Source organism: Myxine glutinosa, chromosome 9 (assembly GCF_964187855.1).
Source record: "Myxine glutinosa chromosome 9, kmMyxGlut1.1, whole genome shotgun sequence".
In the NCBI taxonomy this organism is placed as follows: domain Eukaryota; kingdom Metazoa; phylum Chordata; class Myxini; order Myxiniformes; family Myxinidae; genus Myxine; species Myxine glutinosa.
In genome coordinates, this window is record NC_136269.1 from 101501206 (window position 1) to 101520057 (window position 18852).

General features: G+C 44.3%; 1 protein-coding gene across 1 annotated transcript in view; it reads right to left on the reverse strand.

Moving 5' to 3' along the window:
* LOC137435163 (docking protein 5) overlaps positions 1 to 18852 on the reverse strand; it is a 45198-nt gene that overhangs the window by 7063 nt on the left and 19283 nt on the right. Inside the window, exons 2-7 of the mRNA XM_068128696.2 lie at positions 8431 to 8538; positions 7336 to 7450; positions 3027 to 3143; positions 910 to 1099; positions 641 to 779; positions 312 to 396 (exon numbers count right to left, since the gene is read on the reverse strand). Coding sequence (XP_067984797.1) covers positions 312 to 396; positions 641 to 779; positions 910 to 1099; positions 3027 to 3143; positions 7336 to 7450; positions 8431 to 8538 — 754 coding nt within the window. The remainder of the gene's footprint in view (positions 1 to 311; positions 397 to 640; positions 780 to 909; positions 1100 to 3026; positions 3144 to 7335; positions 7451 to 8430; positions 8539 to 18852) is intronic.

Sequence of the window (18852 nt, forward strand, 5' to 3'; positions counted from 1 at the left end):
TCAGTTGAGTTCTGCTTCCCTGGAAGCTCTAGTTTTAACTTACCATGCAAAATAAACCACAATGAAGTAACCTTACCTGCTATTCTCATGGCGTGAATGGAGAAAAATACAACCTTGACAATTCCACCCCATCCCAATCAATTTTAGGTGAACAATCAGAGTTCGAAGAGATAGAAATCTCCCATGTCCGTGATAAAGTTGACGTCGCCACAATCACGGTGATACCGCACAACACAACAGTGCCGGAAGCATGCAATATATAATCAATCACAAATGTGCATCCGAACGTGCGACTGCACTGTGCAGCGTACCATGGTTCCGATGTTGCTGTGTGATGTGCCACCAGTAGGCACTACGAGGTAGCATCACAGCCGGGCGCGCTGCCAACCGCTCGGCCTGTCCCAGCAACGAGAATGACAAAAAGAACGCACAATACAACCTGAATGACGATATGTTGATGCATTGAGGTTCAATCAGATCTTCACTGTGGCAAAAGAATGGATGTGCCAATCTTCCACGGCCTCCTTCTTGCTATGCCTTTTTTGTCAACATCCCTTTTGTCTCGTACACCAATGCAATTCACCTTTGAATGATGATAGCTGCTTGCATGAGGTGAGGGGCATGAGGGGGGCAGGCAAACCTGTCCTTGTGCCTCCAGCTGTTCTAGGCAGCGTTGTTGCTGAGCTGCAATGGCGAGGGTCGCTGCATGCACACGCTGGTACACCTGCTCCCCGAGGGGTGTCTCAAATGTGAACAAACCCTCACCTGTGTGGCACGACCTGTATCGATCAAGACACGTGCAAAGTGTTTGCCAGGAAGACCCCCACAGTTGCAACTCTAAAGCCATTATGGAGAAACTCGTCCAAAGACGGTCAATATCATCGCACACCCGTTGTGCCCTTTGCTGACCTGCCAGCTTCAAACGTGAAATGTGACGCGTCTCTTCCGTATCTGCGCAGAGACGACAGAGGCCAGGAGAGAAGCCGACGCAGGGGATCTCCAGAATCCCACAGGTGGATGTGTTCAGGTGCGACTTGTAGCCGACAAGCACCCGATACATCCAGTGCCGAGGATGGGAGCAGAAGCACTGGAAATCGTTCTTGGTGGAGAGAGGAGTAGCAAGGTAACAACATTTTGAATGAGAAAATGAGGTAATTCATAAAACTAAGAAATAAATAGTCAGGAAAGAAAGGAACCATCTTTAGAGGCCATTTTCCCCCGCAGAGCAGGGGTTGGCCTTATTTGGGCACCGTGGTCCCCTTTTTGAGGCAATGTTTTATGGCCGGATGCCCTTCATGCCACCAACCCTGTTAGTCACCTCTTGCGACACACAGGGAATTACCAGTGAACTGGTACTCAATTTGCCGACCTCGGAAGGATGACGGGCTGAGTCAACCCCCCTGGAGTTAATTCAGCGATCGACCAGGATTCCAACCCAGGATCCTAGGATCCCAAGCTGGCACCCTAACCGCTAAACCAGGATTTGAACCCCGGATCCCAGGATCCCAAGCTGGCACCCTAACCGCTAAGCCGGGATTCGAACCCAGGATCCCAGGATCCCAAACTGGCACTCTAACCGCTAAGCCGGGATTTGAACCCAGGATCCCAGGATCCCAGGATCCCAAGCTGGCACCCTAACCGCTAAGCCGGGATTCGAACCCAGGATCCCAAGCTGGCACCCTAACCGCTAAGCTGGGATTCGAACCCAGGATCCCAAGCCAGCACCTTAACCGCTAAGCCGGGATTCGAACCCAGGATCCCAGGATCCCAAGCTGGCACCCTAACTGCTAAGCCAGGATTTGAACTCAGGATCCTAGGATCCCAAGCCGGCACCCTAACCGCTAAGCCGGGATTCGAACCCAGGATCCCAGGATCCCAAGTCGGCACCCTAACCGCTAAGCCGGGATTCGAACCCAGGATCCCAGGATCCCAGGATCCCAGGATCCCAAGCCGGCACCTAACCGCTAAGCCGGGATTCAAACCCAGGATCCCAGGATCCCAAGCCGGCACCTAACCGCTAAGCCGGGATTTGAACCCAGGATCCCAAGCCGGCACCCTAACCGCTAAGCCGGGATTCGAACCCAGGATCCCAGGATCCCAAGCCGGCACCCTAACCGCTAAGCCAGGATTCGAACCCAGGATCCCAGGATCCCAAGCCGGCACCCTAACCGCTAAGCCGGGATTCGATCCCAGGATCCCAAGCCGGCACCCTAACCGCTAAGCCGGGATTCGATCCCAGGATCCCAAGCCGGCACCCTAACCGCTAAGCCGGGATTCGAACCCAGGATCCCAGGATCCCAAGCTGGGACCCTAACCGCTAAGCCAACACCAGGCTACAGCCAGGAAAGAAAGTTGTGCAAAAATGAAAAGGTGGAAAATGTAAAACTATTCAATTATGTAGGATGGAAAATGGAGGTGGAAAGGAGGTTCAGAAGAGATAGGAGAGAAGGATAGGGAAGTTGGATGCATTTGACATAACCACAATGTTCCAAAGGTATATTCCTATGTACAAGAATATATAATTCTGATATTTAAATGAAAACCTTCTGTGGAACTATTGTCATCCGTTTGTAGAACTTTATTTTAAAACCAGACTTGGTGACATCATGCTTAGAGTGTTCGCTCTGAGTCTGGGAGGTTGTCATTACAAACCCGTTACCAACCAGGACATACCAAAGACTTTAAAATGGTATGTGCTGCTTCCTTGTTTGACACTCAGCTTTTTTTAAAGTATCAAAAAGTGATTTTTAAAAACCAATGCATGAGGGGGAAAGAGTTCTGCATCTTTAGCACGTGTTTCAACTTTTGTAAAATAAAAGTAAAGAACTAAGTATAAATAAAGATGGGCAAGTTGTGCTGAATTTGCCAGTAGCATGAAATGATAGAACAATGGATATTACAAAATTTACTGCATTGAAAGAATGACGAATGTGCAGAAATAAATGGGGAAAACGACAAGAATATGAGCACTGTTCTCTCATTTTGAATGTGGCAAATAGATCATAATAAATGCGGATTTGTTTCACCTTGCTGCTCCCGCTGGGCTCCCGTAACCAAGAGGTCTGGTTCTCCCCGTCCAACCCCAAATGCGAGCCCCAACCCCCCTTGTGACAGCACTTTGCACCAGGACTCTGCCTCACGCTCTGCCAAACAGTATTTATGATCATTGGTACCCACACACAGTTATATAGTCGATCCACATTTGTTGCTACACCAAATAAGCCGATGATGATATCCCTCAAGACATCCTACAATAGACCTGAAATGGTAAAACATCCACCGGCAAATAACTTTACGCAAAATGACCAACATTGGCATGACTTTGAGATACACCAGTTTGAAAAAGAAATTATATGTACTGTACTAGCAAATTGCCCGTGCCCGCACGGGATTCTACATGGGGTAGGGATGGAGATGGCAAAAATGCAAATGGCATCTTCTGTCATGGGGCCAGCACGCTGGGAGCAACAATTCGCATTTATTACCACATCTGATGCAATTTAAATGCTGTTAATGACGGCGAGGACTTCCATTTGAAACTCTTTGCTCGATATGTAGCTTTTTGATGCCTAAGTTGGTTAATAAAAAATGTATTGGTGTCAAAGCTAGTGAACAATTGCAAATGAATGGTAGGATAAGCAAGTTTGTTTTTAGACCATGTCGGTGCGGACAGACTGCTGTCGCCCCATTGGTTGCACAGCTCGCCTGACTCCACCCACAATTCTAACCTTAAAAAAAAAATATCATGTGGTCACCATTTTGTGAAGTAGCATTGGCCGCAGGCCCGGGTGTTATCCCAGGAATATAACCACAATGCATTATATATGCACATAAGCAGTACGCATGTTTTTGCTACATATATGTACACCGGGTTGCAGTGGTTTATTGTCTATACCACCGAAATAAAGGAATATGCAATTTTATGTGTAATAAAATAAGGTTTTTTTGTGCATAATATTGGTTTTAGCCCAACTCTTAAAAGCTGATTAATGGAAAAATACAGAAGTGTTTTCCTTCACATGTGTAATTCACATTTTAAAAAAATTTGGACGAATTATGGACAAAAACCTTAGTTATTACACAAATTGCTCATCCCTCTATTTGGGTGGTGTATTGGCCAGACCGCTGCCTCAATTGCTCCCCAGAAAAAAAATAGATATAATTTGACGTCGCAATGTAAACTGATATTACTCCGCCAACATTATTACATTATTACTAGGGCATTGCCCGTACTATATCTATATCTAAAATTATATCCCCCCCCCTCTATTTACATGAAATGGTTTGGTCCAAAGCGAACGGCTTGCGAGTACGGTGACAATCCCCCCCCCCTCTATTTACATGAAATGGTTTGGTCCAAAGCGAACGGCTTCCGGAGTTTGGTAAAGAAATCGCCATCGCGTGCACAAACGCGCAGGAAAGCGAATGAATCGCAAATTCGTTTTTATTAGTTTTAAAACATAGTTTAACGCCAACATAGTTTGCAAACGTGAAATAAATGAATACGCTCTCAAATGTGCCATCCGAGGCAGAGTGTGTCCGCCACGTTCGGCACACGCGATAGTTCGCTGCTCTCTGATTGGTTGAATCGTTTTTTGGACATAGCTCGGTAAGTAATTGTCCGATTAATATGAAACCTTGAAAAGGCACATCCTCGGGTCCCCAGCAATATACCTGGCAAGTTAAAAGTATATCGGACCCGTGGTTGTCGAGAAACAGCGGTCACAGACAAACGTACAAACGTACAAACAGAGATTACTGGAATTATAGATAGATACATACTTGTACCAAGTTTGATTTAAATGCCTTCAGCAGTTCTAAAGTATCACATTTCTACCTGCCAGGACCTTTGACCTATGACCACTTGATAACCTATGACCGCACTTCATCTTTGCATAATAATATATACGTAGTGTGTTCAAAAAGTATCCGACCTTTATTTTTCGTGCGTAAAAAAAAGAAGCTAGGGAGGCGTTGATTGGTGCACGTATGTAGGCGATCCTAATGCACACGCGTGAATTTTTTCCCACCTGCAGAAGCTGTCATTCGACGGCAGACCGCCGATGAGTGAGGACATGTAAGCGAGCGCCGTCGGATTTTCGTTTTTGACAAAATGACGGAAAAACTTGAACAACGCTACTGCATCAAATTTTGTGTTTTTTGGCCTCGGGGATGTTGGATGCTTCCATTGTGATGACTGCAACTTGGTTTCTGGGTCGTACCCATAAACCCAGGACTCATCGCCAGTGATCACTGTGTTGAGGAAGCTGGGATCGCTGTTCACAGTCTCCAGCATGTCCTGTGCGATCTCCAAACGGAGTTGCTTCTGCTCAATCGTTAGCAGCTTTGGTACGAACTTCGCTGAGATTCTCCTGAAGCCCAAATCCTCCTTCATAATGGAATGAACGGTGTTGAATCTTGCGGATCGTTTCCACTTGGGAATCGCCAAGCTTTACACAAAATTTGATGCAGTAGCGTTGTTCAAGTTTTTCCGTCATTTTGTCAAAAACGAAAATCCGACAGCGCTCACTTACATGTCCTCACTGATCGGCGGTCTGCCGTCGAATGACAGCTTCTGCAGGTGGGAAAAAATTCACGCATGCGCATTAGGATCGCCTACATACGTGCACCAATCAACGCCTCCCTAGCTTCTTTTTTTTTTTACGCACGAAAAATAAAGGTCGGATACTTTTTGAACACAGTAGTACTTATACCAAGTTTGGTTAAAATCGCATCACTGGTTCACAAGTTAGTGCGGTCAAATATTTCTTACTTAACGGGACCTCTGACCTTTGACCTCTTGACCCCATAATCTAATCAATTCATCTTTACATCATTATACATACATGTACCAAGTTTGATTTAAATCCCTGCACACGCTGGTAGATCTGGACCCCATTTAATTTGACCAAGTTGGAGAGGTCAACCCTCGTAATAATCATCGCGTTAATTTTGTGGCAGTGTGATACCTCGCAATTGAGGTATTTTTTTGCTGGGTATGTGCTGCTTCCTTGCTTGACACTCAGTATTTCAATGTTAAAGGACACAGCACAGAAAAACCCCCATATGTTGGAATCCATGGGGAGGAGGAAAGTCGTCCTTGATCTTCCCACAGAGTGTAGAGATAAAAACAATGTTGTACAATAAAGAATGACGTCACTGGTCCCCAGAGTGCTCTGGAAAGTGAGGCCACTTCCCCCAATTTCCACAGATGTTTTTGTGTAAAAGTCAAGTGTGCTGTTGGGTCATGCATGTGTCTGCTTGTGTGTGTGTGTCATTTATGTTGGAGCTCTGGCCTTCACATCTACATTGCAATTATTGGAGTAAATATAGCTATTTTCGTTTGTTTGTTTTTTGTATTATTTTTTTTGTATGCTGAATCGAGGCTCGTAAAAGAGCTAACATTTATTTCACAAACAAATCAACCAGACAAACAAAATATATAAAAAGAGGGAGCGGAAGACAAGATGGGGAGAGAAGGGGAAGCACACAAACACAACATTTGAGAGCAGGGAGAAGTGTGGGAGGGAGAGGGCGTGGGTGGAGGAGGCGTGGGAAGGGGGGGGGGGGAGAGGTATAAAACACAAGGGGACCGAAATTAGCGGGGGTAGAAAAGATCAAGGTTTTGGATGGGGGAGGATAAGAGATGGTGGTGAACAGCTGTTTTAAAGACCTGGAGGGTGGAGTGGGATTGAAGAGAGTGAGGGAGTTTGTTCCAGAGGCGGGAGAAAAGAGGAATGAAGGAGTGAAGGTGAGCAGAGAGTCTTGATTTTGGCAGTTTAACCATAAGAGGGTTGCAGGCAGATCTTGTGCGACCTGTAGGAATATTTGGGGGACAGAGCCCAGAGAGAGCTGGGGGGGCAAGGCCAGAGAGGAGTCGGTAGAAGACGGAAAGACCACCAACCTGCCTGCGGTGAGTGAGTGAAAGGCCCTTGGAGTTAGCTTCATCGCGGGAGATTCCAATGATGAATTGGAATTATTGAATTATTGGATATCAGAACATATCAACACCCCTACCCGGTCTGACGTATTTGAATGAATACAGGTACTACAATGTGTCGCCTGAGAAAAAAACATGCTCAGGTTGCAGTGTAGAGGGGGCGGGTGGTGGTGAGGAGGGTGTACGGGTGTAGAGGGGGTAGAGAGGGGTGTGGAGGGGATGAGTGGTTGGGTGTTGTGGAAGGGATAGGGTAATGTGGTAGGGGTGTGAGGAGGTGGTAGGGGTGTTGATACACAGCAAAATTGCCGAACAAACAGACACACAACAATGATATAATATCAGAAAGACAGACAACAACATACATTTTACATGGATACACATGGATGCGATCTCACCAGAGTCACAGGAGAATATGCGAACGGTGCCATCAAGGCAGCTAACAGCCACAGAGCGTTTCCTGGCACCTTTGCACTGTCTCAACGCAAAGCACACAGCACTCAGCTCCAACACCTGCACACAATCACAAACAGGAAAACAGCAACAATATTACCAAACACTGCCTTGAGAAAAAGGCTGCCCGTCTGACAACCCTCCGAGACGGGAACGTCTCCCCGTCTGACCCGGTCTGACGAGCTCCGTCTGACCGACTGGTCATCCGTCCACGTACTTTTGCGTACGCGATATTTCGAAAAACCGTTGAACATTTAGCTTTCATACTGGGGACATTACCTCAACCCGATTAGATCACGACTGTGATTGGCTGTATGATGTTGCCATGGCAACCATCAGAGTAACTTGGCTCGTGCGGATGACATTTCAAAAACCGTTCAAGATTTATCTTTCATACGACACAGGACTATTCCTCACACTCAAAAGGTGGGGGACGCAGAGTATCAGCTCCTTGATGTGCTTGAGGTGTGCTCACTGTTGGAGAGATGTGATCATCACAAATGCGCAACAATCAGCTCACCAAATGTTGGCAGGAATGCAGAGCGACACACAAAATGGTCAAGCTGAAGGTCAGGAGGATGGAATTGAGGCTCCGATAATCTTAGCACTCTGTTCAAAGAAATTTTACACCTGTGCATTGTTGTCATTTCGAACGCCATTTGGGAATGGGAATACCGCCTGACAAAACCAAATGACAAGAACTGGAGCAACGGAGAGGGCGAGTTCAAACAAAGCGGTTTCGGTGGACAAAGGAAGCATGGAATGGGTCAAGCATCAATTTTTAAATCCAGTTCACATTTCCATTTCGCCAGGCACACATTACGTTCAATCAAGCGGAAAGTGTGGAACCGAGGGAGCGCATCTTGTGCTTTTGTATTAAAGCAGAACATGCAGGCACTTTCCATCACATTGGCTATCATGATTCGAAATACAAAAAACAATATTACTATTCGGAAAGTCTGATTTTTATGCCCATGAACAAAGAAATAAAACGTTAATTTTTGGGGGAATTTTGAATTCACGCCCTTTGTGCCCTCTACCTTCAGTGGCCCTTGAAACAAGGCCGAGCGCTCGTCAGCAAAACGCTCCAGTCTCCACGGTCCCTTGCTGGAAGCCTTCTTCAACACGAGCCAGCATCTCCTGTATACCTAGGAACAAAGGAGATGTCAAAATGTTGCGTTTCCCAATCAGAAATCAAGCCATCAAGAAAATCAGAAAATCAAAATCAGAAATCAAGGTAAGGAAAAAAATAGGATAAAAGGGATATATTATCAAACCAAAATGTTCATATATGGCAACACAAAAGCTTTTGACTTCAGCATGAACGAGAACGCCACTCAGTAGAGCGCAGACTCCCGCCGTGGGCTTAGTTGGAATAATACGTTTTCTTTAACATCCCCTCTCCCCAAAACAATAAATGAAAAGGAAAGTAAACCCTAACTGTCAGAGAATTTATTTTGATATATCTCGGAATTAGAGGAGAAAAACATCATTTAAGAATAAGAATAAAAGCTTTAATGCAGTAAAACAGAAAAAAAATCTTTCCCAAAAAAATTTCCAAAAAAAATTCCTGGACCCGGAATAATATCCTGAGCTTCACCAAAAACTAATCAATTCTTCCTCTTCCCAAGGGCAATCATCCCACCAACTTTCATCCAAATCCGTTCAGAACTTTTCCAGATATGTTGTTCACAAACAAACGAACACACAAACATACAAACACACACGGACGGACACGATCGAATGCGTTACTCCCTAACGGGGGTAATAAACCTGAAAATCGCAGAGCCAGAACCAGAATTATTTATTTGGTCTGGGAAGCCCGTGCGAGGTTTCTTCTTCTTCAGCCCCTCACAACCCTGGGTGAATATGCGATCTTTTTTTTTTAAGTTGGAATTCTGCCAAATCTGTTTTATTGGTTTGTTAATATACGTCAGCCATTGACAAATCTGGAACTAAGTCTTTATAAGTTCATCAAATACTGACACCTCAAATGGCATTCGCTGATCTAAATGTTGATATCTCTTCTGAGGTTTAAAAAAAAACAGTTTTAAAGCATTATACGTATCAAACGATACATTTTATTAAACGGGGAAACCTAACACACACTTTGGTGGTTTTAAAATGACAGAATATGTCTTTATTAGAAAAAAAAATGAACATTGAAGACGCTGCTAAAAAAATACACCGCTCTAACGCATAACCATGAGTTTAAACTACATTTACAACAAATATGAAAACTATTTTCATATCACAATGTTAAATATAGAATATATAGAAGATAATGTTAAAATAAAATGAGCCCTATCTTCCAATGGTAAAAAAAGCCTTCAAAAAATTCCTGGATCGGGAATAATATCCTGAGCTTCACCAAAAACTAATCAATTCTTCCTTTATCCCAAGGGCAATCATCCCACCAACTTTCATCCAAATCCGTTCAGAACTTTTCCAGATATCTTGTTCACAAACACACGAGCACACACACACACACGAGCACACACACACACACACGAGCACACACACACACACGAGCACACACACACACACACACACACACACACACACACACACACACACACACACACACACACACACACACACACACGCGAGTGAATGCATTACTCCCTGGCGGGAGTAATCAGAGATCAAAGCGACAAACCTAGCACTGCTTATTGTCACCTTTTGAGGGAGAAAGGTGAGATCAGGGGTGTGTTCAGTTACCGAGTAATGACATGACACTTGGCAAGCACTCCACAACAAACGTGGTAACAGAACACACCCATGGAGTGTGCACAGTTAGCAAGCAGCTTCCTTACGGAACATACCCATGGAGTGTGCACAGTTAGCAAGCAGCTTCCTTACGGAACATACCCATGGAGTGTGCACAGTTAGCAAGCAGCTTCCTTACGGAACACACCCATGGAGTGTGCTCAGTTAGCAAGCAGCTTCCTTATGGAACACACCCATGGAGTGTGCTCAGTTAGCAAGCAGCTTCCTTACGGAACACACCCATGGAGTGTGCTCAGTTAGCAAGCAGCTTCCTTACGGAACACACCCATGGAGTGTGCACAGTTAGCAAGCAGCTTCTTTACGGAACACACCCCAGCTTTGCGTTTTGTCCCAGCATAGGTCGTGCTGTTCATAGTTTATAATTTCGTTTACTTTACCACTGTGAGAAACGAGGGATGGCTGACGTTTAGAGCGTTTGCCAGTCTGACGTTTAGAGCGTTTGCCAGTCTGACGTTTAGAGCGTTTGCCCGTCTGACGTTTAGAGCGTTTGCCAGTCTGACGTTTAGAGCGTTTGCCAGTCTGACGTTTAGAGCGTTTGCCAGTCTGACGTTTAGAGCGTTTGCCAGTCTGACGTTTAGAGCGTTTGCCCGTCTGACGTTTAGAGCGTTTGCCCGTCTGACGTTTAGAGCGTTTGCCAGTCTGACGTTTAGAGCGTTTGCCAGTCTGACGTTTAGAGCGTTTGCCAGTCTGACGTTTAGAGCGTTTGCCAGTCTGACGTTTAGAGCGTTTGCCCGTCTGACGTTTAGAGCGTTTGCCAGTCTGACGTTTAGAGCGTTTGCCCGTCTGACGTTTAGAGCGTTTGCCCGTCTGACGTTTAGAGCGTTTGCCAGTCTGACGTTTAGAGCGTTTGCCAGTCTGACGTTTAGAGCGTTTGCCAGTCTGACGTTTAGAGCGTTTGCCAGTCTGACGTTTAGAGCGTTTGCCCGTCTGACGTTTAGAGCGTTTGCCCGTCTGACGTTTAGAGCGTTTGCCAGTCTGACGTTTAGAGCGTTTGCCAGTCTGACGTTTAGAGCGTTTGCCAGTCTGACGTTTAGAGCGTTTGCCAGTCTGACGTTTAGAGCGTTTGCCCGTCTGACGTTTAGAGCGTTTGCCAGTCTGACGTTTAGAGCGTTTGCCCGTCTGACGTTTAGAGCGTTTGCCCGTCTGACGTTTAGAGCGTTTGCCAGTCTGACGTTTAGAGCGTTTGCCAGTCTGACGTTTAGAGCGTTTGCCCGTCTGACGTTTAGAGCGTTTGCCCGTCTGACGTTTAGAGCGTTTGCCAGTCTGACGTTTAGAGCGTTTGCCAGTCTGACGTTTAGAGCGTTTGCCCGTCTGACGTTTAGAGCGTTTGCCAGTCTGACGTTTAGAGCGTTTGCCCGTCTGACGTTTAGAGCGTTTGCCAGTCTGACGTTTAGAGCGTTTGCCAGTCTGACGTTTAGAGCGTTTGCCAGTCTGACGTTTAGAGCGTTTGCCAGTCTGACGTTTAGAGCGTTTGCCAGTCTGACGTTTAGAGCGTTTGCCAGTCTGACGTTTAGAGCGTTTGCCAGTCTGACGTTTAGAGCGTTTGCCAGTCTGACGTTTAGAGCGTTTGCCAGTCTGACGTTTAGAGCGTTTGCCAGTCTGACGTTTAGAGCGTTTGCCCGTCTGACGTTTCAAAAAGCGTTTGATCTGAAGAAGGGGAAATGCTCGAAACGTCAGCTGTTCCTCATTTGTCGCTCACCTGGAACGAAGTTCCGGAAAGCTTATGGGATGGCGCGTCCTCCCTCGGTCAGTAAACACTTGCAACTTCTTCTTTGAAACCGCTGATGGGATTGTGACCGAACTTGGCACAAGTGATGTGTTATGTTGCACCTCAAGTTTGTTCATGCCATCAGAAAAATCGAGGTCTAGGGGGGTTTACGGGGGGATCAAATTGGGTCCAGGTTTGTTCGTTTAAATCTTATGATTATGTTAGTATGATTGTGCATGCTGCCCTGTCTTCGAGCAGCCATTGAAATTGGTTTAAAATACCATGATATGGTACTGTTTACAATACCTTTAGTCATTGTTGGGTGTAGTGTAGTGCTTTATTGTACCAGCTCCCTAGCTACCCACCACACTACCCATCACAGCGACTAGGGGTATTGCCCTTATTTTGGGGGGGAAACATGCTCTCATCAAACTTTAGTTTATTTAAAATAAATAAATCCATTGTTTATCTTATCGGCCAATGTAGACCGACACGACCCATCACGGAGACCATTATTTCATCATCCAATTAAACCTTTCCATTACAAGCAGCTGCTAATGAGCACTTCGAGTCTCGAATGGCACTCAAAACGGATCAAGAGCGCTTCGATTATATTGCTGGGGCATTGTTTGTTTTGCACATCACTTATTAATGACGAGAAATTGATGAGATCACAGTGGAAACAAGCTGTGGCAATAGAATGCGATCTTCACAATATGCTAGGTAAGCTTGATTGGAGATTGGGGGGGAGGGGGGGGGGCAACATGTTGCTCTTCTGTTGACTGAGAGCAACATTCATCATGGATATATGTACTCTTGGAGTTTGGGTACATTGTTGAAGAGGGATGGGGGAACAGGCACAGGCAGGAAATGGCCAGGGTTGGGTAGTGGGCAAAGCAAGCTCAAGGCGATGGTGGGTGTTTACTTTAGATGCAAGCCAGCAGTTTCCTATGATTAACTTAAACTCCCTGCAGGCATCAGAAGCAATGGGAGAACTGCACAAAGAACAATGAAGACAAATATGTAGAAAAACACAAAAAACCATAAAGTAATGCAATGAAAGGCAAAGGAAAAATAAAACATGTAACTTAAGAAAAAGAGGTAAAATGGAACGTGAAGAAAGTACCAAATGGTAAGAATTTATCGGAGAGAAGAGAAGGATTTAAAATAATAAATGGAGAAATAAAGGTGAGGTATCAACTCTTCCGTCAGTCTGACAATGGATATTTTCATCATGCTGTATACCTTGATTCACGGGTACTTTGGCTCAAAAGATGAACGTGGATTCTCAAATATGTGAGCAAAGAGGAGACAAGAAGAGAGGCGAGGGGGTCAAGAAGAGAGGAGACAATGTGAGAGGAGACAAGAAGAGAGGAGACAAGAGGAGACGAGACAAGAAGAGATGAGACAAGAGGAGAGGAGACAAGAGGAGATGAGTCAAGATGAGAGGAGACAAGAGCAGATGAGTCAAGAGGAGAGGAGACAAGAAGAGAGGAAACAAGAGCAGAGGAGACAATGGGAGATGAGTCAAGAGGATATGAGTCAAGAGGAGAGGAGACAAGAGAAGAGGAGACAAGAGGACAGGAGACAAGAGGACAGGAGACAAGAGGAGAGGAGACAAGAGGACAGGAGACAAGAGGAGAGGAGACAAGAGGACAGGAGACAAGAGGAGAGGAGACAAGAGGACAGGAGACAAGAGGAGAGGAGACAAGAGGACAGGAGACAAGAGGACAGGAGACAAGAGGACAGGAGACAAGAGGAGAGGAGACAAGAAGAGAGGAGAGAAGAGGAGAGGAGACAAGAGGAGAGGAGAAGAGAGGAGACAAGAGGAGAGGAGACAAAGAGAGAGGAGACAAGAGGAGAGGAAACAAAAAGAGAGGGGAAGTGTCAAGAGGCGAGAGGTCAAGAGGAGAGGAGACAAAAAGAGAGGAGACAAAAAGAGAGGAGACAAGAGGAGAGGAGAAGAGAGGAGACAAGAGGAGAGCAGACAAGAGGACAGGAGACAAGAGGACAGGAGACAAGAGGACAGGAGACAAGAGGAGAGGAGACAAGAGGACAGGAGACAAGAGGAGAGGAGACAAGAGGACAGGAGACAAGAGGAGAGGAGACAAGAGGACAGGAGACAAGAGGACAGGAGACAAAAGGAGCGGAGACAAAAGGAGAGGAGACAAAAAGAGAGGAGACAAGAGGAGAGGAGACAAAAGGAGAGGAGACAAAAGGAGAGGAGACAAAAGGAGAGGAGACAAAAGGAGAGGAGACAAGAGGAGAGGAGACAAAAGGAGAGGAGACAAGAGGAGAGGAAACAAAAAGAGAGGGGAAGTGTCAAGAGGAGATGAGACAAGAGGAGAGGAGACAAGAGGAGAGGAGACAAGAGGACAAAAAAAAAGAAAACAGACAGAAAGCAGAATCATGAAACAACATGAACATGCCTGTAGTGAGACCAATCGACTCAATAATGATTTTGCACAAACCACCAGTTCAAAAACATCTCATATGTATATCTGGCAGCGGGTTGATTGAAGGAGGAAATTTGAGCATAGACCGACTAATATTTAAATAAATAAAAATAAGTTTGTCTTTCATTAGATTGAAAGGTGAGCTTCCAGACAACAAAATCATCGCAAATGGGTCACACACACAGGACCGGAAAGATCCCCCTGAAGTCATTGTGTTCAACACAGACTTGCCGTCTGGGTTTACTTCCCAACAAAGTATATCCTCATTGTTAAAAAGAAAATTATTCCCGCTGCCTCGCAGGTAGGGCCATTGCAAAGAATAGGGTACCCTGCTGAGGGGCTAAAGCTAACTTCCCACCATCTTTTAGAGGTTATTTGTGGGCATCAATGATCCCTGCAGCAGCTTCCAAAATGAGCATTCCATGCTCCAAAATGAGTGCCAGAATCCTTGAGCATATTCCAGATGTCTTCCGACTTGCTGAAAATCCGCTTCAGCCATAGCCAGGGAATGATGTCAGAAAACAGACCAAGCGTTACACAGAGCACCACTCTACAGGCTATGAATAGTGCAAGTGTAAAGGTGAATGCCAATCGTTACAAAATGGATTCACCAAGAATATGTATGAAATGTTTTTTTTTTGTTTTTTTTTGTTTTTTTTTTATGCTGGAGCTCTGGGAACAGACTGTATAGTCCTCATAAATGCCAGACCTTAAATAAAAGAGAAGAAAAGTGTGTGATGAAAAGTGTCTGATATTTGTTTGCGAGAAGCAGATTGAAGCTAGCCCGGTACCGTAAAATGGGGTGAATATGGACACAAACTGAAAAAAAGTTCGGAAACCTTTTTCGCTGAAAATTGATAACCATACTGATTTGTTGATATTTGGATTGAAAGTGTTCTCTTGTTATTTTAAAAAGCAACTTATAGTCCCTATTAATCCCATATATGGGTTGAATAGGAATAAATAGGATTTTTATGGCTGTCCCTATTCACCCCGTTTTACGGGTGAATAGGGACAGTCATTAATATAAAAAATAATAATCAAGAAATAGGGACAGTTTGGAGAAACTTTTTATCCCATATTTTTTTTCATTGGCACCGTGGTTTATATTATGGGTGCATATTATGTGCATCCATCTGAGCTATCAATTTAGCAATACGTTGGAAACTCAGGATTGTTTCTTGATTATTATTTTTTTGTATTAGTGACTGTCCCTATTCACCTGTAAAACGGGGTGAATAGGGACAGCCATAAAAATCCTATTTATTCCTATTTAACCCATATATGGGGTTAATAGGGACTATAAGTTGCTTTTTAAAAAAACAAGAGAACACTTTCAACCCAAATATCAACAAATCAGTATGGTTATCAATTTTCAGCGAAAAAAGTTTCCAAACTTTTTTTCAGTTTGTCTCTCTATTCACCTTGCTGTCTCTATTCACCCCATTTTACGGTAGCTGTAGTTTGAGTGAGACAGAAAGTAAGACCAGCAATCCTCACATGGAGAGTGTAAGATGGTTCCAGGCACCCATTTAACGCTCCTAAGTCAGGACGGTGGTACTACCCTGGGCGGTTGCTGTCTACAACCTACTACCTTAAAAAAATTAATACAGTTCTTTGTTAGAATTTAGAACTGATAAAATCAACGTAGAAATGATAAGGCCCAAAATAAAATATATATAAAAAGAAAAGTATGCTTCGGTTTCCCAACTTAGCCTTAAAATGTGCGACCCAATTATTTTATCATGTGTTTCAGAGTTTCCACAACAAAACAAGTTGGAGTGAGGCTTGTGAAAGAGCAAGGTGGAAATCGCATCAAGCGAATGAACAAACAGGAAAAGAGGAGATGGGGGAGACACTAAAACTAGCAAGATGGTTGGGTTAGGAAAGATGAATGGGGATAATGAATATCATGTGTCAGCATTGGGGATGACAAGAGATCGCGGTGCGCTACTTGCTTGAAGCATTGGATGGAAGAGTTGAGACAGAAAAGCCTCTGGAATGTGGTTCCATATTTGAGAGAAGCGAGAAATAGGGTTGATATGCGCAGTCAGCCTGGATTTCGGAGGTTTAACCAGGCGATCGGATTGATCGGAGGACTAAGAGCAGAGGAAGCAATGTGGGGGAATATACGTTATTTGATGTGCCTGTGATGTGAAAGCAACAGACCTTGTGCTTCTGCATCATTACAGGATATTCCAATAATTTTGAGAGCTTTAGATTCCACAGAATCCATGAGGGACATAGGTGATGCTGGGGCATTAGCCCATGGGAGAGAGAGAGAGAGAGAGCAGTACACCATGAGCTATACACAAAGGTCTTGTAGACTGTGAGCAACTCTGATTTCCCAAGGAAAAAAAACTTGGATCGCCAGAGGAACCCAAGTCTGCGGCTGGCTTTGGTGGTCAGCTTTCCTATGTGATCAACCCAGGAAAGGTCATGGCTGATTGCGAGGCCTAGAAGTTCAAAAAAATGAACCTCTCCCGGTCGATTGCAAAGCACATAGGTGTGTTCGTTTGACGATCCTTCTGGAGCAATAGGGTGAGATAGTGGTGACATTTTTCAGTATTGAAGGGCATGTTCCATTTATATCAACAGCAGTATCTAATTAATTTCAGATCAGCAGAGAGATGCATCTCCTTCCACATAGCAGTGGGATGGGGGTACTGTACGACACAATGTGGAGTCATCTACAAAAAGGAAAAGGATTTTCCAGAGCATCGGAGAGGTCATTAATCGGAGAGGAGAGGTCCAGTCTCCAGTGGCACAAGGGAGGAGAAGCTCCTTTGACAGAAACACGTTGACCTTGTGACTGGAGGACATCAGAAGTCTAGGAATAAAGGTGGACCTCTATGCTGCAGGCAGATAGCTTGGAAAGTGAAGTAGGATGCCAGACTGCGTCAAATACCCAATATATGTCTAAGGAGGCGGTTTTAACTTCCTGTTTGAGTTTGAGGGCCTCCAACCATTGCTCAGAAGGGTGTGCTCACCAATGTTGTCCTTTAGTGAGATTTACTGGGGTTCATGCCAAAAGAGTCTGCCTGATAAGTGACCCTCAAAATGATCCCATTTCGCTACGATTCACTTGTTTGACATCAATATATCATACATTTGCCGGAGCGCTCAAATAATTATATCAAATGAATCAAACATTCTGGTGGAAGCAGTTTCATGAACATTATTTGGGTGGTAAACCCAATAGCAGTGCGGAAATAGTGTAAAACAATTGATCTTGTTGCTGTAGGGATTACTTCAACATTCCCAAATGGCAATGGTAGATTCACCATCAGTGTTCAGGTGGTGCAGAAGCCAGGAGCACCACCATATATGGGTTAGGATGTGTTTTCCCTAAAAAAAAACTTGCAAAGTAGAAAGCCTGTTTTGTTTGAATGCATTAACTACGACATTATCAAGATTTAAGGACATATTCTGCAATGGTCAATGAGACCACCCATGCTTTGAGTGAGCACATTGCCACCACTGCCCATGCAAACACAACTGGGCCTTGCAAGAAGGAAACGATCGATGGACATCAATTACTGCTGCCTCGCTGCCCCCTCTCCTCGCATATATATATTATATATATACATATATATATATATATATATATACGCATGGCTACAATATTGGGTGCACTAAGTGTTACATCTGAGTGGAAAAATAAAATTTCGGGAAACAGTAAGTATGCTGTATTATGTTGTTCTGTATATATTGGAGCATCCGAGTTTGAAGCATCAGACCTGCTACATGCTTCGTTTTAACCAAAATGAAAACGAGAGTGCACTTCACATGCTGGATTCGTGCATAACGCAGCCCCGGAGGACACTGACACGAAAACAAGTTCTGACGTCATCTGTAAACGAGTGGTCGTCTGCCAGCGGGTGACTGCTTTGCTATCGCAACAAACGGGACCCACGCTACACATAATCAAGTTTCGAGCGATGCGGGTTTATTTTCACTTTTGTGGGGATGTGATTCGTGCATAACGGGCAGACACGAAAAAAAAATACGACAAGATTATCGTGAAAAAAAAAAAACTTTCTGATTGATCGATTGAATAAGCAGCATTCTTCTTAAGGCATTTCTTAACCTGCATACCTAGTTCATTTCACGAGTCATTCGTGATTTGAAATGAAACTGACCACAATTATTGTGAATTTGGTGGACACCAAGCGTTATGCACGAATCACTTATTTTGCCACGCATTGCACATTAAAAGGAATTTTAGAAAATGTAAAAAGCAACACCAGGAGACATACTAGACATCAAACATTCCATTTAGTTACAATTTTAATCAATGTATATTTTTATTTGAGGACAATGAAATAAAAATTGACATAGTGAGAATGTAACATTTTATTTCGAAAATATGCCATTTTTGTCTTGTTTACTCAACCATCGTAAACCTAAGTGCATGATATAATGTGAAAAATCAGGTTTTTGCAGGTCCTCAAGACTATTTGCTTCAACATAAAACCATAGGTGTCTTTTCATTAAGTTCATTTTTT